The 23,191-nt window shown below is 33.5% G+C and overlaps 1 protein-coding gene across 2 annotated transcripts; it reads left to right on the top strand.

Annotated features, from left to right (window-relative positions):
• The first annotated feature begins 11,257 nt into the window (after window positions 1–11,257).
• On the top strand, window positions 11,258–22,988 carry LOC104612366 (UDP-galactose/UDP-glucose transporter 7-like). Of its 2 annotated transcripts, none has more exons than XM_010279759.3 (8): window positions 11,258–11,458; window positions 11,602–11,782; window positions 12,639–12,744; window positions 12,841–13,086; window positions 13,509–13,619; window positions 13,770–13,928; window positions 22,405–22,548; window positions 22,653–22,988. In XM_010279759.3, the coding sequence occupies exons 2-8, from the start codon at window positions 11,736–11,738 to the stop codon at window positions 22,821–22,823; spliced, it is 984 nt and encodes a 327-aa protein (XP_010278061.1). In that variant the 5' UTR covers window positions 11,258–11,458; window positions 11,602–11,735; the 3' UTR covers window positions 22,824–22,988. The 2 variants fall into 2 exon arrangements, with proteins under 2 accessions (XP_010278061.1, XP_088753649.1); XM_088897523.1 differs by having other exon boundaries at window positions 11,338–11,477.
• The last annotated feature ends 203 nt before the right edge of the window (window positions 22,989–23,191 follow it).

Here is a 23,191-nt window from a genome sequence, read left to right as displayed (position 1 = left end):
GGATCAAGTATAAATTTTCTATTCCATTTTAACCATTAATAAAAATAGTTCTTATCAATTAATTTTATTTTATTTAATAGTTTAATGTAATAAATATATAATATTAGAAATGCACCCAAGTTTTTCTACTCTTTTCTTTAGTTTTTTTTAATTTTTACAGTTTAAATTTTTATTATTTAATCATGACATCATCGATTTGACCCATTTAACCCAAATGGTTGAATTGCTTACTGCCACCTAGGCAGAAAAAACAGTTTCATTTTCAGGTTTTAAAAATATAAGTTGTTATACTACAAAATTATGGATGTATGAATTTAACTACTGAAATTTAACAATGTAGGTATGTATAAACATGTATTTTATCAATTAATAATGTATAATTATGTTCTACATGTAATATATGTATTATTTTATATTTAATTTATGTTTTTAATTTTTTATTTATAAAAATATTAAAAATTGCGATTTGAGGCAAAAAAGAGTTATTTTTTTGAAAAAAATAGCAAGGCAAGGTGTGCATGGCACCTTGGAATGAATAGATCTTGAAAAGTTACCAAAAAAAAAAGATCACCCCAATTGGACATTGGAGTGCAAAGTTATGGCTTTTGAAAGTTTGTACATACATTGAGTGTGCAACCTGCAACCAGGTCATCGGGTCAACGGTTGAATTGCCCAAATTAGGTGATTTTTGACCAAGTTAACAGTTTTTTACTGAACGATAGGTTTCAATAGAATCGAACCGAAATCAAGGTTGGGTGATGGTTTGAACAGTTCAACTGTTCATGTCAACAACAAGTTGAAAACATGCTTCCAATTCTTAAAACTAGTCTACTTGTCTCATTACCCGCATTCTTCTAATGCTGGCCACCCCTATTGCCATTTTTAGTAAGGTTCTATTTAGGAAGAGTGCAAATACAAGTGTGTACAATGTAAATACAAGGTTTAGAAATTCCATATACAAGGTTTTACACAGGAACATATTTGTATTTTTACTCTTTCCATTGGAAAGAGTAAAAATACAAATATCTATAGTACAAATGTACACAAAATACAAGGTTTTGCACTCTACACATTTGTATTTGTTCTTCCAAACTAGGCCTTAGGATATATTTGGTTTCAATGCAAATCTGAACCAGATATGAACTCTACACCCAGTTCAGTTTTGCATATCCGTTTGTAATTATAATTTGCATTTGTACCTGATGCAAAATTTGTACTATTTGTCTCATTTGTATTCACTAGCAGTGTAAATTTTACACATTAAAAACTAGTGCAAAATTTGCACCACCTTCCTCCTATCTCAATTCTCTCTCACATAAAGTGGGGACTACATTTTCCTAACTCATTCCTAGACAAATAACCCTCTTCCTACCTAGTTGTCTTGCATATGAGATGGGACCACATGCAACATTTTATTTCCTATTTTACTTTTCACAAACAAATAAGACAATGTCAAATATGAAGTAAACGTAAACTAGAATTTACACAGCCTATTTGCACTCCCATGCATTTATATAAGTGCAAATAAAATTTGCATTGTAGCCTTATGAGCAAAAAAGAATTGTGGCAATATCACCTTGCTTTATACATTTTTTTTAATTGTTTGCCTCGATCCTTTAAACATTATTCCAACTTTATGGTGTAAGATGGATAGACGTATATATATATATATACACACACACACAATAGTCTAGAAATTTTCTCCTTTTTTTTGAATTATTTATTTTTTATTCCATATCATTTTTTATACAACCAATGAGATGCCCTCCTTTCCCAATAACCTAAATAATACCCATTCCTAAAAATTTCTCCTAAACTACCTCCCTCACTATTCCCCACTTTCTCCTAAATTATCTCTAATTCCTATTTATCTCCTAAATTATCTCTAATTTAGTAGAGAGTTTCTCTGTGTAAAACGGGCCATGCCAGGTTGGCATGGCACGGCCTGCTTGCAGCTTGTTCAAAGTGTGGATTGTGCTGTGCCGGCCCGCGGGTCGTCTTGGGCCATTCCACCCTCCCCAGGGATAATTTGGGGGTTTGGCCTAGCACGACCCACGACCTAAGCCCATGCAGGCCCATGCCGTGTTGCGAGATTGGGTCGGGCAGGTTGCAAGCCGTGTCGGGCCTTGGACATGGGCTAAATCAGGCCAAACATTTTTTTTTTGTTTTTTTTTAATTTTTTTTTATTTCTTTGCTAAGTAAAAACTAAAACATTTAACTTTCCTTTGGCCTTTGAGAACTATTTAAAAAAAAAACAAGAAATCTAACAAAGAAATGAAAAAAAAAACTTAACCAAAAAGAACTCAAAGAGGCAAAGTGAATAACAAATTGGAAGAAAAATAGGAATTTTATTTCATTTAAATTTGAATGATACAAAGTATACAATGATTGGATGAATGAAATATGAAAATTGGAAAATGAAATAAATTAATAAAACATAAAAAATACAATATACTTACAAATTGAAAATAAAAAACTATGTTATTAACAAATCAAATAAATTAAATAAAATTAAAATAGAATTTACAATAATTTGAAAAAATGCTATACAACTATTGAGTATAAAAAAAATATTGACTTCATCATTTTCTCCTATTGTTCTTGACTTTGATCATTTGCTTAAGGTGAAACATCAGGTGTAGTGCCATGCCCTTTTTTGTCTTGTAATTTATCTTCAACATCCAGCCAATCTTTAAAGTAGATGCACATCTCTGGATTTTCATCATTCATACAACTTTTCTTGTTGCCCAACATCCTACCTGCACTAAAACAAGACTCCAATGGAATTGTAGACACTGGAGGAGTTAGTAGATCATGTGCCATGGTGGTGAGAACTAGATAATTTTTTGCATGTTCACTCCACTGGGATAAAATATCAAAACTATTTGTTCTCTCCGAGGTGAAGAAAGAATCATCTAAAGTAGAAAAATTTGTTTGTAAATAAAAATTAAGTTCAGTAAATGAACTTGTTGTCGAGATAGTAGATTTTTGTCTCTTACTTATTAAATAAAAAAGTTTTTCTCTTCCACTACTAGACTCAAATTTAAGTGGAAGATATAGTTGTACAAGTTATAGAATTTTTATTATTCCCTGTTACTTCAGAATCATATAAACTATACATTTCAAATAATAAACTATTAATTTCTTCTTTTTTATTTCCAATTTTAATATTCATATTTTTACAATATGTTTCAAGTAAAATATCTAAACCATATTTCCTAATCCTAAGATCTAATATTGTAATTAAGTAATAAAGAGGAAAAATGTTCTCCCAATATTTTTTAAATTTATTTTCCATTATTTCAATAATACTTTTAAATTGTGGTTTTTTTTTTCTATATTTTTCAAAATAATCGCTAATCATCATTAACTGATAAGCTAAATTACAACTAGTTGGATAATAAATACCCGATAATTCATTAGTTGCATCATAAAAATGTTTTAAAAAATCTCTTAGACAAATTTCCATTTCTCAGTCTTCCTCAAATATAATATCAGTAGGCATTTTTGCATTATAAAAATCACTAAGAATTTGTTTGTGAGAAATACAACTTTCTAAGATAGCATAGGTAGAATTCCACCTATGTTTAACATCTAATATAAAATTTTTCTATTTTAAACCATAATTTTGAAATAAATATTTAAATTCTTGTTTTCTTGCTTCATAACTTTTAATATTTATAATACAATTTCTAATTTTAGAAATATGAGTAGAAATAATATTTAAAACATCCTGAATACATAAATATAATATGTGACATGCACATCTGATATGAAATAATTTACCATTTAAACAAGGTTTTAATTGAGATTTTAAAATATTTATTGTTGAATCATTATTACTAGCATTATCAAAACTGATAGAAAATAATTTATTATCAATTCCATAAGCATGTAAAGTATTTAAAATGATTGTAGCAGTAGTTGGGTAGTATGTGGCCATTTAAGCCTAGTAAAACTTAAAATTCTTTTATTTAAAAGCCAATTTTCTTCAATAAACTGATTAGTAACACTAACTTATGTTAAATTTAGAAGTTCAAATATCATAAGTAATTGCAACTTTAGAATTAAGATTTGATAACATATAAATTAAATTTTGTTTATATGAATAAAATTTTTTTAAAGCATATGATCTAATAGTATTCTTAGAAACTTTTTTAAATTGTGAATTTACAGAATTACATAACCATTTTTCAAGTTTAGTATCTTTAACTAACAAAAATGGTTGTTTAGCATGTACCATGTATTTTGCTAATTCTTGCCTCATTTTTTCTTGAGAATATTTAAAAGTACCAAAACCCCCTGCCAATTTGTGTTTGTGTTGTTTCTCTTCATTCTTCTTCTTCTTCTTCTTCTTCTTCTTCTTCTTACTCATGGGTGAGCAAAAGTCTATCCAAATGGCCAATACCACCCTTGCTACAGTAGCTAAAGCCTTTCCTACATTTTTGGCAAACAACTCTTTTTACCTTTCCCTGAACCTCCTTTACTTTAAATATTTTCCAAACCGGGCTAATCAACTTAGTGGCCTTCTTGTTCTTTCCCCTAGTATCAGTACTAGGGTGGAAGTTTCATCAATATCAATAGCATCCATATCAGTGCTAACACTACCATGCTGCAATTGAATATCGTCGACGTTGAACATATTGGGGAATTGGTTTTGGGAGGAGCCGTCCATTTTTTTTTAAATCTAAAAAATAAAAATTAATTTAATTGCACTTACCCGGATTGTCAATTCGGAATCCCAACTTGATTTCAATGGTTGAAGCCTTTCAACTCCAAGAGTCGAAGCCTTCCAAATTGCTAAATTGAGATACTTGAGCTGATGAGCAAGCCTTCTTCTTGTTGAAACTTCAATAAAGTTGAGAATTGGAGAATCAAAGAATGTATGAGAGATTAGGACTTGAGAGAGTATGAGAACTAGAGAAGAGATTAAGAGAGTTGTTGAATTGGTGTGATGAGAATGATGGAGGATATGGCTATTTATAGGAATTGAAAATAATTCAATTGCCCAAAATACCCTAAAAACTAGTTGTTTTTAGTTGTTGAGAGGTGTATTTTAGTTATTGTAAAGTTATTTATCACTTTACCTAAAATGCCCCCAAACTAGTTCTTATATAGCTGTTGAGGGGCAGTTGTGTCATTCTTTCTCCTCCAAAACCAAAATACATAAATAGGCCCCCTATATAACTGTTTATAGTTGTTGGGAGGGGGTATTTTTATAAAAAAAACCCCAAAAAGCTTAAACTAGTCGTCGGGGACCCCCAACGGCTAGTTTGTCAAGCGGGCCAAGCGCGGCCCACTACGGGCCCGTGGGCCGTGCCGTGTTGGCCCGTGATAGGTCATGCTGGCACTTGGACTGCGAGCGACACTATACATTTGTGCCGTGTCGTGCTGGGTTTGGCACGGCCCGCGTGCCATTGTGTCATGTCGTGCCGTGTCGAGCTAGCCCAAATTCGGGTCGGGCCATGGGCGACACAATCCGATTTACACCTCTAAGTTTCTCTTCTAAATTATCTCTTATTCCTATTTATCCTCTCCCCCACTTTTAATCTATATTTATCTAAAGAAAGCTTGAATTAAAATATTTAAAAATTATTTAAATATTCTAATGAAATTATATAATAACTTTAATAATACTCATATTATTAATAATTTTATATTTTTACAAAATTTATCATGAAATTATGTACTAACAATATAAATTATGATTTTTGGGATTATTCAATTTAAATGTAATTCAAATAATAAAAAAATAACATTAAAAATAAAACATTATTTAAATATTTCAATAATTAAACATCTTAAATGACGAATATTGAAAATAGCTAAATAATTATATAACAAAGTATCTAATATTATATAATAACTTTAAAATAAAAAAAATTAAATAAAGAAAATTTTGAAATATTTGATATACTATTTATATATTTAAATAACTTAATATTTTAAATAATGAAATATTTAACATAATTAGGTTTTAATTAATCAAAATAATGAAATTATATAATAAATTTAAAAAAATCATAAAAGTAGAAAATAATTATAACATAATATTCAAATTAATAATAATTTAATATTTTACAAAATTAATAACATGATTATGTAACTAATTTCACTTATATCAATTAATAATTCTAGAAAATTACTTTCAAAAAAATCATTTCTATTAATAATGGTTTTAAAATCTTATTACATATTTATTATATATTTCTTTTTTGATAAGTAATAAAGTGATTTATTAAGAATGATTAACATGAGTCAACAAAAATTACATAATAGAGATCCCACGGAGAGGTGCAAGATGCTGCCTTAGAAAACAAAGCAAAATTACAATTGAGCCCAGAATAATTAATCCCTATGCACCTCTTGCTTGGTAAGAAGATCTGTCATCCCATTAGTTGATCTCCTTTCCCATTGAACTCTAACTGTTAAATTAGATGTTATCCACTTAATTTTCTCATCACCCCCTATATTTATTATATATTTATATATACACCAAACAATCCATCTTTATGATAAATATGTTTTCAATAATTATGTATAAATCTATTTTTGTTTTGTTACTTAGTAGAATTTTTTTAATAATTATTGGTGATTAAACTATTGTTATTTATCTTTTTAAATTTAATTTATTGTACTTATTGTATGTTTTTCATAATTTATTAGTTAATATTTATTAGAGATTAAACTATTATTTGAGATTACACTATTTATTGACTAATTTAATATATTTTTTAGTATTTATTGTAATTTTGTAGTTATTGTATTTTTATTAGTTATTTATTGTATTTTCATTATCAATATATTTTCAATAATTGTGTTTTTTCGCTATAAATTTTCAATAATTATTGGAGGTTAAACTATTGTTATTTATTAGAGATTAGACTATTAATTTAGCTGAAATTATGAATGTTCACAGGTTGGTTCGGTTCGGTTGTAGGCATTTTGGCCAAGCAAATCGACCTAGTCAAGTTGGGAGTTGGTCACCTGAAACCGACCAACCATTGGTGAAAACCGGCCAATTTAGGTTGTATTGGTTTGGATCGATTTTTGGTTTGTCAATTAGTTCAAAAGATTTAAGCTAAAAAAATTAAATTTAAATTAAAAAAATACAATGACATTTTTAAAAATAAATTTAAAAATTAAATTTATGATATAAAATATTTTAGACTAAGAAATATGGTAATTTTCCCACTTTTGTGTATTGAAAATTATATTAAAAATATAAAATATTAATATATACCTATGGTTGAATCGTTCCATTTTGGTCGATTTACAAATGGCTAAAGAAAAACTGATCCAACCTGGTCGGGTTGGGAAATTGTTGAAACAAAATTGATCGAAAATACTAGAAAACCGACCAACTCGGGTCAAGTTGGTTGGGTTAATCAGTTTGATGAACAACCCTATTTGAAATTAAATATTATTTTTGTATTATAAAAAATATTAAAAATAGTATATAAAATATATGTAATTATTAATTATTTAAAAAATTAAAAATATAAAACAATTGTATACTCTTATGTATTTTCTATTGTTTAGCTTTCATTTAACAAATCCCATATATCATACAGGCCCCCGCTAGTTTTTTAGATTTGAAAGGGCCGATTTGGGTTTATCATCCCCTATGCTTCACGTATTCTAAAAACCTAAGATCCTGAAACTAAAAATTGATGATTTCGTGTATATAAACATCTTAATATCTGGAATGAATATTTTTCCCATAGACCACAATATTTGGAATGAATATTTACCAAAATATCACTTAGGGGCATCATTATAATTATATGCCCTAAGAGCACTTTTGCATCATCAATTAATTAATTCATCAGCACTAACGTTGCTTACTCAAACCATGGCAAAAAGCATGGAAAATATAACCGTTACCAATGTGGCATCCTCAAGAAAAGAAACTCCTAAAGATGCAACTGAGCTAAATGCTGTGGCAGTGGAACGAATGATAATATCTCATCCCAACCATAAATGGTAAGTGAGAGATTGAGTGGTTGTGGCCTGTGGGTTTTACAGAATTTATGACTGGTGTAGAAAATCATAAAAGGAGAGGAGGAGAAATGAACACCAAAATAGAAAATCATAAAAGGGAAAAGAAAATAAGAAAATCATAAAAGGAGAGGGAGAGAAATGAAATGCATAGATTCAATTTCTTACTCCCCACTTTAAAACCCAAAATGCCTTCCACTGTTACACCATCAATGGTTGCTACTTGAAACATATGAGTAACATGCTTTAATGAGAGAGAGAGAGGCTTCTTGGAAAATGAAAGAGAAGGAGACGTTTTTGGAAGTCCAAACATTTTTGTCTTTCATTGGTTCTTTTAGAAATTATGTGGAATAAGAAAAAAGAAAATAAAAAAAAAGAAAATTAGGAAGGGGGGTTTTTGAGCAAGAAGAGACATGCTGACATGGCATATCCAATTTTATTTTATATATATATATATATATATATTATAGATTGAGACTCTTAAAAGTAGAAAAAAACAAATTTCTTGTTTTCATGTATCATGTACAAATTTACTATTTACACTCTTCCTGAACTTGAGTATATACATTTAATGTGATTATTTGGATCCATGTGCAAATTATTTTAAGGGAAAAATACAAAAACCTCCCCTGAAGTTTCTAACAATCATAAAAATCTATCCTATAGTTTTATTTTAGCAAAAACCTCCCCTCTATTTTTGATAAAATCAACAAATACCTCCCTTTCATCAATAACCAAGACCGAAAATGTTAAAAGGTTACCATTTTTTTAAAATACCTAATTTACCCTTTTTCGAACACTATTTATCTTCTTCCTCACACGTGAACGACGGTGCACTCCCCCCCTCCAACCTTCTCTCTTCTTTAATTTTCCTCTGATTCTCTCTCTCTCTCTCCAACAACGGTAGAATGGCGGTGCATTGTTCATCTCTACGTCTCCTCTTACTCTCCCTTTCTTCTTCTTTAGTTTGTCTGATTTAAATCAAGAAAAATAAAACATAACATAAGCCACAAAGACGTTCCTTAAAAAATCATTGGTAAAAGGGGATTTTTGTAAATGTGTCTGTTTTAGAGTTTCATCTTTCGATTCTTTGCGCTACTTATTTTTGCAAAAAATCATTGTTCATCCTTGCAAGATTGGAATGACTAGAGCAGCACCAAGATTGGAATGCCCAACCTCAACATTTTCTTTGCTTTCGTCGGAATGTTGAGGTTGGGCTTCAATCTCGACCCACTATTGCCTTTTTTGCGCAACCCATGCTTCATTGGTCAGTCATAGATGCTAATCTTGAGGAAGGACTCGGTTACGTAGATGGGTCTAGGATCAAATGCTGGGGACGTTCGCTAGGAAGAGAAGGACGGTGAGGAAACCGAGTTTGGAAGCAGCCAAATGGTTTGGGTTATCGACCATGCTTAGATTTCAGCGATGAGTATCGAAGGTCGAGCAAAGTGATGGGTCTAGGATCAAATACTGGGGATGTTCACCAAGAAGAGGAGGACGGTGAGGAAACGGAGTTTTGGAAGCAGCCAACTAGTTTGGGTTATCGACCATGCTTAGATTTCAGTGGTGAGTATCGGAGGTCGAGCAAAGTGATTGTGAAGGACCAAAGAAAGTATTTGTTGGTTGTGGTTTTTGGTGGGATGAATCAGCAGAGCTCAGATAGTTGATGCTGTTGTGATTGCTTGGATTCTTGGTGCTGCTCTGGTCATTCCAACCTTGCAAGTCAACGTGATTTGGGGAGATGAAAGGTAAAGATAGTTTCATCAGCAGAGACATAAACATTAATAAACAAGAGGAGACACAAAGATGAACAATGCACTGCCATTCTATCGTTGTTGGAGAAAGAGAGAGAGAGAGAGAGAGAGAATTAGAGGGAAATTAAAGAAGAGGGAAGGTTGGAAGGGGGAGTGCATTGCCATTCTGCCGTTGTGCGTGTGAGGAAGAAGATGAATAGTGTTCGAGAAAGGGTAAAATAAGTATTTTGAAAAAAATGGTCATCTCTTTAATGTTTTCCATCTTGGTCATTGACGGAAGGGAGGTATTTGTTGATTTTGTCAAAAATAGAGGGGAGGTATTTGCTAAAATGAAATTATAGGGGAGGTTTTTATGATTGTTAGAAACTTCAAGGGAGATTTTTGTATTTTACCCTTATTTTTAATAAAATAATTTTCTTTTGAATCAACTTTTTATATGTATATATAGAGTTCACATCTCCTCTCCACAATGCCCCACAACACATCCCCTCCATGTATTAGGAACATCTCCCGATGATAGTACTAGTCCTGATGAAGTCATCATCGGGAGATGTTCCCAATATACAACGGGGATGTGCTGTCTATATATATATTTGAATAAAGTTTTTTTTTCTAATTTTCCGTGCTTTAAAATTGTGCTTTATTTACTTCAAGCTTTTTAATCCCAACTATTTATTTGTAATTTAATATTTGTTAAAGTATTCATGCAAATGGAAGTATTTTTTATGTACATGTTGCAAAAGGGTTATGCTTGTTCATACTTTTAATAATATTTTTAATAAAGTACTTTTTTTTTTCTAATTTTGAGCTATTTTTGTATGTATATTTAAATCTAACTTGTTTCTAATTTTCTATGCTTTAAATCATATTTACTTAAATTTATATTTTATTTGCTTAAAACTTTTTTAAACATTGCTATTTATTTGTAAACTTATATGCATTAAAGTATTTATTTAGATTTCTAAGTAAGTTTTGTTATACGTTTGCTGTTGGATTAGAATAAAATTATGCCTTTTTTTTTCTAATTTTCTATGCCTTAAATATATGCTGTTGGGTTAGAATAATAATGTGCATCATATGCACATGCGATGAAAGGGATAATGTCAGAAACAAGAAATCGCTAAGGAAAAACGCCACGCTGCCAAATGTGTTATCCAGAAAAACTTTGTTTTTTTTTTTTTATTGCTGATGTGGCAAGAAATAGAATCAAATGCGTTTTCCTGGAAAATGATCATGAAACGTTTTTTTTTACCGCTAGGTGATTTTCTAGGAAGCAAATCCCTTGCGAGTTGCGAAACGCAATGCAGCCAAACATCCACCAGGAGTTTCATAGTTTGTAAAAAAATTACTCTTTTTTTTTTCTAATATACTTTGGTACTCTAGGAGCTTCATAACTTGAGCTTGTTATAGAAATGCATTAAAAAAAGCCTTATTCTACCAAACAGTCCTTAAAATGCTGGCGGGGAAAACTATATTACATTGTCGGGAAGTCACCAGTCACCTTCGCATTTCACATGCAAGTCACCTTCATGTGATAAAAACTGCCGCGGAAGACATGTGTTTCGACTTCCATGGAAAAGAAGACGATAAATAATAAATAAATAAAAAGAAGGGAGCAGTCACTCCTGCTCTTCCACTTCCCAAGGAAGTCCCTGTATATCTCTTCTGTAGATTTGATCTCTGCAATCAATCGGTATAACGATGTAAGAATATCTCTCTCTGGTAACCTTTTGATCGTTCCAGCGCTCCTTTGTTTTCGATTCGTTTGACCTGGCCTGAGCTTGTTTGCACGGCAGATTTAGGGTTTCTGTATTCAGCACTGATTTGGGTCCTTTTTGTTTTATAGGTTTCTGTCAGAATTTTGTTTGGTTTCGCGTTAATGGAGTAATCTCGTACTCTATATGATGTAGTTGGAACGGTTGGATTTTATCTATCTGCTTGAGTGATTTGGTCCGGGGAATTACTAGCCCTATAATCGCCATGGAAAGTGGAAGTGGATTTATTGCAGAGACGAGTTCATTTAAGAGGTTACTTTTTTATTTCTTATAATTTGTGCCATCTATGCCTTTTTTACTGAATCTGCATTAGTTGATGCATTTATAGAAAACTGCGTTGATATTTTAATGGGAAAGTAGATTCTGCATCTTCATTCTTCACGTAAAGATGCTTGAGCGTTTTTTATTTTTATTTTTTGGGTTCTGGTTCCTATTTTTTCGTCTCTTCAAACTTCTCTGTTTTTCTGGTTGCAGTTTAGCTTTCCCATTATTATACCGGAGAGAATTTTGCATGCCTATGCTACGTATTTGTCATTTTATATTTAACTGAGTTTTGTTTTTAAATTTATGGATTCTGAAATCTTTGCAATTATATGTAGACCAGTTCTTTGGTTTTACGATGCATGTTGAGATCCTAAGCCATCTGGCCAGTCTTTGAGATAATATGGATGAATCATCCAAGATGCATATTTATTCTTTCAGTGCACGCCGTTGTTAAGCTTGTTTTTTCTTTTGATTCACAGAATTTATTGGTGGTTTAATTGTTGGTTGTGGTTTTGCCCTTTACTCAGGTCGACTACAAGATCTTGATCTTGCATATACAGAGAAGAGAAAAAAAAAAAAAAACTTTGAACTACATGTGGCAAAAGATGTTTTTTAGGAGAGGATAGAATCCATTAAGAAAATGTATTATTAGTTTAATTTCAGCCTTGATCAATGAGTTGGTTGGTAGTGCAACATGTATATTTTGTTGGATTCAATTTAATCTCCCTTCCTTTTTTTTTCTGTTGGCTTTGATTAGAATCTTTTTTTTTTTTAACTCCAGTTTCCACAGAAGTCAATTATACTGGTCTAACTCTATATCTATGTTTACATATGCTGATTGTAGTTTGATTGCTGCGTTCTCATATGGAATTTCTTCAATGGCCATGGTTTTTATCAATAAGGCAATCCTGATGCAATATGGGTACTCTATGACTCTTCTCACCCTGCAGGTATTGATGAAGGAAACTTTGTGTTTTTTCTTTGTAACAATTTACCTGTCTTTTGTTGCTTATTGATTCATCTATCATATATCTTCTTTGAATTAGCAATTGGCAACAACCTTGCTTATACACTTTGGTCGAGTGTTGGGCCATACAAAAGCTAGAGGATTTGACATCGTGACAGCAAAGAAACTATTCCCAGTTTCGTTTTTCTATAATGCAAATGTTGCATTTGCTTTAGCCAGTTTGAAAGGGGTGAACATTCCAATGTACATTGCCTTAAAAAGACTTACACCGCTTGCTGTTTTGGTAGCTGGAATTTTCTCGGGAAAAGGGAAGCCTTCAACACAGGTATGTGATTGATTATTGATCATTCAAGAACCATTCCATGGATTGATAGCCTGTGCACACTCACTTTATTATGTCATGTTTGATTATAAGGTTAATAGGGAGTTAGGATCAACTTCTCTTTGAAACAAAAAGGCATCTCTAATTTTTTGCTTCTAAAACTAATAAGCAACCTTCTATGGTGTAAGAATAGTTGACAGAGTCAGTTTTCTTCTTTGGAAATATTACATGGAATAAGAGAAATTTTTCTTTTAGTTAATTTTGGCCTGAACTAATCAACTGGGATTTTATGCCATTTTGTCAGAATCTAATATTTGGCTGAACCTTTGAAAATTTTGTACAAAAGCATCAACTGAAGCATCTCTTTAAACTCACTTTAAATTGGAATTATCTCTCAAACTGTTGCTTGTATCTGTTGTTTTCAGGTATCGCTTTCAGTTATATTCATTGCTGCTGGAGTCATTATAGCAGCACTGGGAGATTTCTCCTTTGACCTCTTTGGATATAGCATGGCCCTGACCTCTGTTTTTTTCCAGGTTGAGTTCATACTTAAATGGTACATTCTTTAATAAAAACAAGCTTCAAAACTTTGTTATGAAATATATTAGTATTTCTTTTCAGAGCTTGAATGTTTATTGACTCTTTATTATTGTTATACTTATACAAATGCTTGGTTGCATCTGTAGACTATGTACCTGGTACTGGTGGAGAAGTCTGGTGCAGAGGATGGACTTTCATCAGTTGAGCTGATGTTCTATAATGGTTTTTTGTCATTTCCATTTCTGTTCTTTCTCATCATTGCTACGGGAGAATTCCCAAATTCTTTGTCATTATTATTTGCAAAGGTCAGAGAGTCAGAACCTTTATGCTTTTATTGCTTGACTATGTTTCATTGACAATTTGTGATATTGTGTGGAATCTACTTTTCTATGTCTAGTTTGGAGGTCTGTATCTGCACTTGCTGTTTATTGATTAATGCCATTTTAACATGCATATTCAATCTGCTTTTCTATATCTGGTTTTGAATGATGTTTTTCTTTTGATGAATGATTCATGATAGGTTTCTTCTTTGGGTTGTTCTGTAATGTTCTTTTTGGATTCTTCAATGTTGTGAAGCTTTCCTAGAGGCAATTGTCCTAGTGCCAGACAATTTTAATGCCAGTATTACATTGTAATTTAAGATAGTAGATCCTTCCTACTATCAAGTTCTTTCATTTGTTTAGCATCACACAATCTGGAAAACAGATGCCATAGCGGGATGAATCTTTATGTTTTGAGGTTGTCATTATGACTATAAGTTGTACTCTTCATAACTTTATCACTTTATGTCTGAATGGAACTATTTAGTATTTCAAATATTTGACTGTGAAAAAATCCATTTCTAGCATATATCTTGCATACTTATCTGGGATATTTGACTGTGAATATTCATGTTCAAGACAATCTGAATTTAGAACTTCACGGAAGGAAATTTGATTTAACCCCATCACCTAATTCCCAGTTTGTCTACATAGATCAAACATGAGATGGCCAGATAGGCAAGTTAAATCTTGTCTGGTGTTTGATGTGCAGTGCTTTTGTGTCAGGAGAGGCAGACATTTTGGAGATAAGGGAAGGAGCATTTAAGGAAAGAAAAGTAGAGGAAAACAGAGTATCAGAGGAGGTAGAACAAGAGAAAACTGGGTGTGCTCAGGGCAAGAAGAGCAGAGAGGCAGAAGGTGAAGAAGCAAGGGTGAACCTGGTGTTCAAGACAGTAGGCAAGGTTGATAGTGATAGTCAAACAGATTGACAGATTCATCATCTAGCAGGAGAGTTTGAGTTAATTGAAGGTTATATTGGGGGTGAGGATTTTATGTTAGTCAACAAATTGTTTGGCAGCACAAATCCTTGAATTCATGGTTCAGAATATTGATACGAAGCGCCATATCATTCTGGAGGGTCACTGAAATGCCTATTTTTAGGTTTTTGGAAATTTTAATGTGTTTAATTGTTAAAGATAAGTATTATAAACCCATTTAAAAATATTAAACTAAAAAATTAAAAAAAGAAAGTGTATCAGTCACCTGCAATTTTAATGCCTTTGAAGAAAGTGTATCAGCACTTGGAGACCTCTCATAGAGAGAGTAGAAATGAGATTGGAAAACTGGAAGGTGAGATATCTCTCTTTGGGGGGTAGAATTACAAAAGTGGAAGGTGAGATATCTCTCTTTGGGGGGTAGAATTACTCAATTACCTTACTAAGAAGTGTGCTTCAATGTCTGCCTACTCATTACCTCTCACTGTTGAAAATACCAACTTCTGTGGCTGATAAGATAGAAAAAATTCAGAGGGACTTCCTTTGGGAAGGTGCAAAGGTTCCACGGAAGTTTCATCTAGTAAGGTGGGAGAAAGTTTATAGGCCGAAAGCTTTAGAGGGGTTGGGGTTCAGAAGAACAAAACTATTCAACAAAGCTCTGATGGGTAAATGGTTAAGGAGGTTTGGGCTAGAAAAGGAAAGAGACTCATTATGGAGAAGAGTGGTGGCAGGGAAGTATGGGGTGGTGAGATTTGGGTGGGAACCAAGGGAGGTAGCCAATTCCTATGGGGGTGGGTGTATGGAAGGGTATAAGGAGCTATAACCAGGATTTTAGAGGTCTGGTTTGTTTTCAATGTAGGGGTTGGATTCAGAGTAAGGTTCTGGGAGGATGAGTGGAGTGGTGGTGGGAAGTTATGTAATGTGTGCCCAAGACTGTACAAGTGATAGATTTTTGGGTTACTGTGGCTCAATGCTATGAAGTCAGTGGTGATAAGGTGGTTTGGAGTCCCAAGTTTAGAAGACCTTTGCGTGACAAGAGCTGGAGGAATGTGTTTTATTGCTGAATAAATTGGAGCAGACCAGTATTTTTGCTGCTTGTGAAGATGGTCAGTGGTGGAAGGAGTGCAGGAAAGGAAATTTCACAGTGAAATCATTTAACATGGCCCTTATTAAGGACTATGTAATTAATGATCAAATGTGTGGAGTATGGGGAAATCCAATTCCACCAAGAATTGAAGCTTTTGCGTGGTTGGCTGCAATGGATAGCATCCTCACATCAGATATTCTAAAAAGTAGGGGGTTTTGCTTGGCTAGCTACTGCTACATGTGCAAGTCAGATGGGGAAACTACACACCATTTGTTTTTTTTTCCTGCCACTTAGCAAATTTCATTTGGAGTTTCTATTGTTTCCTCTTTGGGACCATCTTTCAACCATCTTCTTCAACAGAGATCTTTTTGCAGTATGCTGACTCTGTGGAGGGAAAGAAACAGGAGGCTATTTGAAGGAAAGGAAAGAAGCATTGAAGAGATTGTGGCTTCAGTTGGCAAACTGATCACAAGCTGGGTCATGTCTCTTCCAGAATTTGAGCAAACTAGACCTTCAGACTTTGCTGATAATTTTTGGGACACTTTAGAGATTCAAAATTGTAATGTGAATCAGTTCAGTCTGAACTGAAGTTCTTGATGTTTGTTTGCTTTGATTTAGGGTGTTATCTTGACACCTGAACAGCTTGTAACTGTTTTTGTTTTTTAATAAAATTTTATATTTTATTCTTCAAAAAAAAAAAAGAAACGCCTGATATGCATGTTTAGGAATATTGGGCATATCGATACTTTATTTATAGACATCTCTTAAGAGAAGCAAGATGGGTATACTTTTTTCTCTGATACCATGTCATATTGACATTTAGGCATAAAAGAAAGACAGGTGGGGATAATTTTTACTTGGACTCAAAGGTGTTCTAATAATCTATATAAGAGTTTAACTAAACAAGGGATGCGAACTCTATAAAAGAATTGTCTTCCAAACTGAGCCTTAGAGCCTTAGAGCTGAACTGCTTGTATTATTTTGTATACATACAAAACAAGTACTCTGGAAAGGTTGGTTGTTGAAGGGGATTCACAAGTGGTGGTTAGCTAGCTAAAGGATGAGAAGAAGGCGGCTTGGATCTACAGAGAAGTGGTTAAGGAAATCAAATGGTTACTAAGGGGAATGACATTAATTTTTCAATGGGTCCCAAGGGAGGCAAATGGGCTAGCGGATTCTTTAGCCAGGCAAGGGGTTAGGGAACAACTGTACTGGTCTCAATTGTAATATCTGTACTCTATGAGGTAACTTTAACCCTTACTGTCCACATTGTACATTCTTATTTATGTTAATGAAATGATTCCTGGTTAATTATGAAAAAGAAAAAAAAAATGTAGGAAAAGACTGGATTTGAAGGGGGATGCCTGGAAAAGCTTGTAAGTACATTATATTCTTTTCCCTTAATGAATAAAGTTCTAATTAGTTACCCCAACAAATTGTTTGAAGGAAGAACATGAAGAAGTATGATGCAGTTGATCTTTAGGGCTTCAAGGGATATGTATGCTTGATCATGAGTTTATGCAACTGGGTAATGTTACAAAGGAAGATGGTATGTTAATCTTGAGGGCTTCAGAGGAGATAGTATGCTTGATTGCGAGGAGTCATTTTTGCAGCTTGATGATGTTGCGAAGGAAGATGGTGTTGGAGAGGATTTTTTTTTGAAGAAGGAAATAATGCATCCCTTCTTCCTGCATGGTTATACGATATTTGAAGTATATATAGATCAGTCTGCGTATAATGTTTCTTCTAAAGGCAATACACTTTTCTCTTGAATGCTTCAGTTCAGAAGTATGTGGGCGTAGATGATGCTTTATTGTGTTCCACATCTTTGAAGTGATTTGTAGAGTAGGCAGAAGGGAGTAGTTCTGTTTGTCTCAATTTATGTTTCTATTGAAACCAGACATTTATGACATGGATTGTTCTGTGAAGATCATCCCAGTATATTAATTGGTTTTTAGCTTATTGATGTTCATTTTGGAGGAAATTGTGATGCTTATTCTAGAGAATTGGTTTTTGATTTAGAAGAGATTGGAGCAGAAATTGGGAGAGTGGGGGTAGATTCCAGTAGAATCAAAGACAGTAATCAGGGCCTATATTTGGGTCACTTGGGGTAGGGGTCCTACTAATTTTAGGATGGTGGGCTTTGTGGGGTGAATGAGGGGCTGTGGGTGATTAAGGTAGATGGAACAGCAAGTGGATGCTTGCTGTTCATCAAGGAATGAGCAAGAAATCAGAAAGAGAGAGATGCTGTTAGGGTAAACAAATCACTTTAGTAGAAGAGAAAAATTTCTGGCAACAACTAGAGGAAAAGGTGGAGGCTAAAGTGTGAGCTGGAAGAAGTTTTGAGGAAGGAGGAAATTTCATGGAAACAAAAATCTAGATGTTAGTGGCTTTTGGAAGGGGATCGCAACACAAAATTCTTTCATTCTTTAGATAGTGATAGAAGGATAAAAAACCTAATCACTGGATTAGAAGTGGATGGTCTTGAGGTAACCAAGGAGGAGATTGTAAAGATTTTTTTTGTGGATAATTTTAAGGGAATACTTATGGGTCTAGGGGAAAGGAGCTTTGTTTCCTAGATATTAAATAGGATAGAGTGCCTGAAGCCTTGTCAGCAACTTTGGAGAGTGCCTTTACTCTTGAAGAAACTAGAGAGGTTGTTTTTCTGATGGAAAGATCGAAAGCCCTAGGAACGGATGGTTTTTCCTTGGCCTTTTATCAGGAATGTTGGGACTTTATTAAAGGAGAATTGTTGGAAGTCTTCAATGAGTTCTTTCATGAAGGGGAAATCTCTCAAGGAATAAATTCAACTTTCTTTGGTCTAATCCCCAAGGAGGCAAAAGTACCAAAGGATTTTTGACCAATAAGAAAAGTTGTTGAGGTTTTAGACAAATTGTGTAGTCTATAGTGGTAGTTTTGATTATTTATTGTTTAGATAGGAAGTGGGGACCACAACACTCTTGTTGGGTCCTTTTTGAGCAGTTATTTTAATTGTTTTATGCTGTTTTATGTGTTAGCCACCCTACAAGGGCATATTGGTCTTTGTACTCTTTATTATTTTAGACTATAAATAATAGTGAAAAAGGCGGCCAGCATTATTTGTCTCTTTTCTCTCTCAAATCTCTTCTCTTCTTTTTCTCCTTTTTTCTCTTCTTCTTCAAGAAATGTTCTTTTCTTTTACACATCTTTATTTCAGCACCTTTCTACTTGGTATCAGAGCTCAGCTAGGGTTTCTTGAAGTTTTTTTCCATGAAGTCCTAGATCAACCAATTGCATGAGGAGATAAAGGGCTGATCGATCTACTTTAGATTGCCCAGTTCTTGGATTTTTTGGTGTGATCTAGTCATCAAGAGGGTGATCTATGTTTTGGCATCAAAATCAGGAAGGACTGGAGTGCAGGGAAGAGTCCTAGTCAAGTTAGACTCTTCAATTTTGATCTGATCTTGGGCACTAAGGTATTGTTGGACTTCTCTAGGTATTCTATAGGGGGCAATTAGGTTTCTAGAATTTTCTGGGCCTTTTGGAGTGGCCGATTCACTTTTCTCTCTGGTGGGAGACAATGGGAGGAGAGAATTTTCTCTGGATAGGGTTTTCTTCTTTTGGAAAGGTCTGTTACCTTTGTGTGTGAGATCGATTTGAGCTTAGAGGCTCTCTACCTAATTATTTTCTACTTTTGAATTGTTTGAAGTAAAATGGAGAGTTGGAGTATCGAGTAGAAGTCCACTGGTAACATGGGTTTGAGTGTTGGAGGTAGTAGTGATATTTTTGGGTCTAGAATTATTACTACAGTGAAGTTTGATGATACAAATTATCTAGAATGGGCACAATCAACCAAGATGGCCATTGGTGCTCATGGGAAACTGGGGTACATCATTGGGGAGGAGAAGAAACTTGATACAGATCCCTTCCGGTGGGTACAGGAAAATTACATGGTGATGATCTGGCTGTGTAACACTATGTTACCTCACATTAGTAAAAAAATTTTGTGGGCTAATACTGCAAAGGAGATTTGGGATGGAGTGACTGAAACCTATTCCCAGAAACAAGATACACCTATTGTGTTCTGGTAGTGTTCATTGGGGAAATGTCGATTCTAGTAAAATTTCGTGTCGCTACCCATGGAAATGGAAATATGTCATGGAAATATTAGGGAAACTAGGGACATTTTAAACCATGGTTTCTATAAGCGTTCGTGCATATATCTTGAGTCGTAACTCTGATAATAGGGACATATTTTCCCTTTTTATAGGGCAGTATTTGCTTGTCAACCTATTAAGACTAACTGCCCTAAGTTAGTCATTAGTTGAGAATAATTTGTCTCTGTGTTGATTATCATGTCTCTAAGTTAGTGGAATTAAATCCATACCTTGGCATAATCCTTTCAAAAACCAATACCTACGACATATATGATTGTATAAAAGAACTTTTGTTCATGATAAAAGAAAAAAAAAAAGCCATTACCCATTGTTGGTCCCAGCTATCTGCGGTCTTAGACAGCCCAAGATTTTGCCCTTATACCAAGTAATGTCCTTTCATGATAAAAGAAAGTATATATATTATTTATTGGATTTCTAAGGCGGACATAATCTAATAAAATGTTCATTGATTGGATTCTTCATGTAGGTGGATAGAGCATTTTGGCAGTTTTAGGTGGAAGTGGGGATGGGAAACAGGCTTTAAGAATGATTGTGTAATTGATTGTTAGGAGGGGGGTATATAAGATGGTTGAGCTTAGGGGAATTTGTTCTTTTCTCTCTTTTTTTATTTTTTACATTACACTATGAACAAATAGCACTGACATTATTACTGAAAGGGTGTTTACTGTGCTTTTATGGATTAGTTCTTATTTTTCTGTTTGTTTGAACCATCCTAAATTTGGTTGGTGCATTTCCACCTTCTCTTGCCAGTGCTGGTTAAAGTAGCTTTATGCTTTGTTGCAAAATTGTTTTGTCCTTTGAGCATTCATTGTGTAACTTGTATTGGGCATGTCTTCCCTTTTCACACGTTTTAGAATATGTTGCACTTTAGAATTTTCCCTGAGGCTTTTGGCATATTAAATGATAAAGTTTGATTTATAGATTAGTTCAGTTATATTTAGAAAATAATTGCAAAAATAATGAGCAGGACAATTTTTTTTGGACCAAATTGCCCTTGATCGAAAACCCACCCATAAAGACCATTCGTATTCCTCTCTCTCATTCACTCACTCTCTTGGTCTCTCCCTCTTCTCACAGGTCTCCGTAACAAAGTCTTTTTCTCACTGTCTTCAAAGATTTAAGAAAAATCACTTCAAGTGAGATGAAATAAATTCAAGCCCTTTTCAAACCCCGACTTATATTCCAAATGCCAGAATTATGAAAGGAAAAAACACAACAAACACCAAGCTCTGCCCTATGATGGTGAACAGCAAAAAAGGTTTTAGCAACCTTCATCATTTTCTTTATTGTTTAATTAGTTATATGAAAACTTCATCCCCCCAGATGATTGCCTCTGGTCCTGCTGCCAACCAACGAACACAACATATATACTCACTTTGACACCAAGGGTTAAAAATCTAGGTATGAATTAAGCCACAAGGCTGTGCAATTGTCTCTCTTCCTGCTGTTCAGTCTGTTTATGCATTTCAGGTCATATTGAAATACAATGGAAACATCCGGATTCAATAGTACTTTCCTGTTATTCAACTAGAGATGTTACTAAGACTAGTATTCTTAGTATATTCTCTCATTATTTGTTCTTTCCTCCTAATGAAAGTTGAAATATAGATGCTCAATGTTTCTTTTTCTTTTTCTTTTTTTTTTTTGTTTTCTGGTGGGTTGTTAAATATGCTATGGTCTACTCGTTTTTGGGATGTTTCTACCTTAGATGACTTCTATCTCCTCTTCGTTGTGGTTGTTCCCTCTAAAGAAATTCATTTTCTTGATGATCTCATCTCTGTCAGATTCGATCTCTTCTGGGGACCATTTTTTGATGGATGAAATGAAATAACCCTAGATTTAAAAGAAAGGTTGGAGGATGGCCATTAAAGGTGCAACTCCAAGATATTTGAAAAAAAAAATCTTATCATATACTCAAGGGAGACATTTTTCTTTTTTTACTCTACTTTTGAACTCTATTGCTGGATAGCATGAGAAGAGGGAATTCCATTTTTTCTTGCGCAGGGGTAATCTTAGTCTAAAAAAGTTGGGTTTTTTCTTCCTGCTAACTACTGTTTTTAACACTATTTTCCAAATGCAAGGGAAGTTGTCAATTGAAGAAGTTTCCTCATTTATTTTTCAAAAAGCTCTTTTCCATATCCTCACTGATTTTCTATTATTTTTAGAAAATGCGATCATTTTAGTTTGGGATAATGAATTCCTATTGCAGGGTTTGTCATGCTTGCTTCATCCTTATATGTTAAAACCATTTCTAACATACATTAAATCTTTTTCCTGGACAGGCTAATTCTTTTTCATTTTTGGCTATGCTTATTCTTTCATTGGTTATGGGCATTGTTCTCAACTTCACCATGTTCTTGTGCACCATAGTCAACTCGGCTCTGACAACAACCATTGTCGGAGTGCTTAAGGGTGTGGGCTCCACGGTGAGTACAGCTTCATTTATGGCATAGAAACCCACCATTGTTCTTCTTGCTATTGTTCGACTAAATCATAAATGTACATAACAAATTTTTTCTATGCTTTCCAGACCCTTGGTTTTGTCCTGCTTGGTGGCGTGCAAGTACATGCCCTGAATGTGACTGGCTTGGTCATCAACACAGCTGGTGGTGTGTGGTATTCATATGCCAAATACCAGCAAAAGAAGAACAAGACAAGGAAGGTAGAACCCGATATAGAAGCTCATCATAATCATAAATAGAAATAAGAATGGGGGTTTTTTTAATCAATTACAATGAATTGTAAAGGAGAAACAAATAGGACATTCATTGGAAAAGCGTAGAATACGTGATTCTTAATTTCAAATTTTACTGTGTAATGAGACTTGGTTCTTTCTTAAACATAATCTATATTTCAGGAGTTAAAACTATCTGAAGCGGAAACCATATTCATTGAAGAATGTAATTTTACATCTTGGTGGATTTTTATGCTTTTTTCTATACATGATTTAGAGTTTGATCGCAAGGTACAGTAAAGAACAATTGTTTACTCTTGTTTTATTCCATTATCCAATTTGTCTCCAGGTTGATGAAATAATCTTTTGGGGGTATGTCTTGGCAATTACTTCTG

The sequence above is a fragment of the Nelumbo nucifera genome, chromosome 2 (genome assembly GCF_055504915.1).
Source record: "Nelumbo nucifera cultivar China Antique chromosome 2, China Antique-T2T, whole genome shotgun sequence".
In the NCBI taxonomy this organism is placed as follows: domain Eukaryota; kingdom Viridiplantae; phylum Streptophyta; class Magnoliopsida; order Proteales; family Nelumbonaceae; genus Nelumbo; species Nelumbo nucifera.
This window is presented reverse-complemented; position numbering and strand designations above follow the sequence as displayed.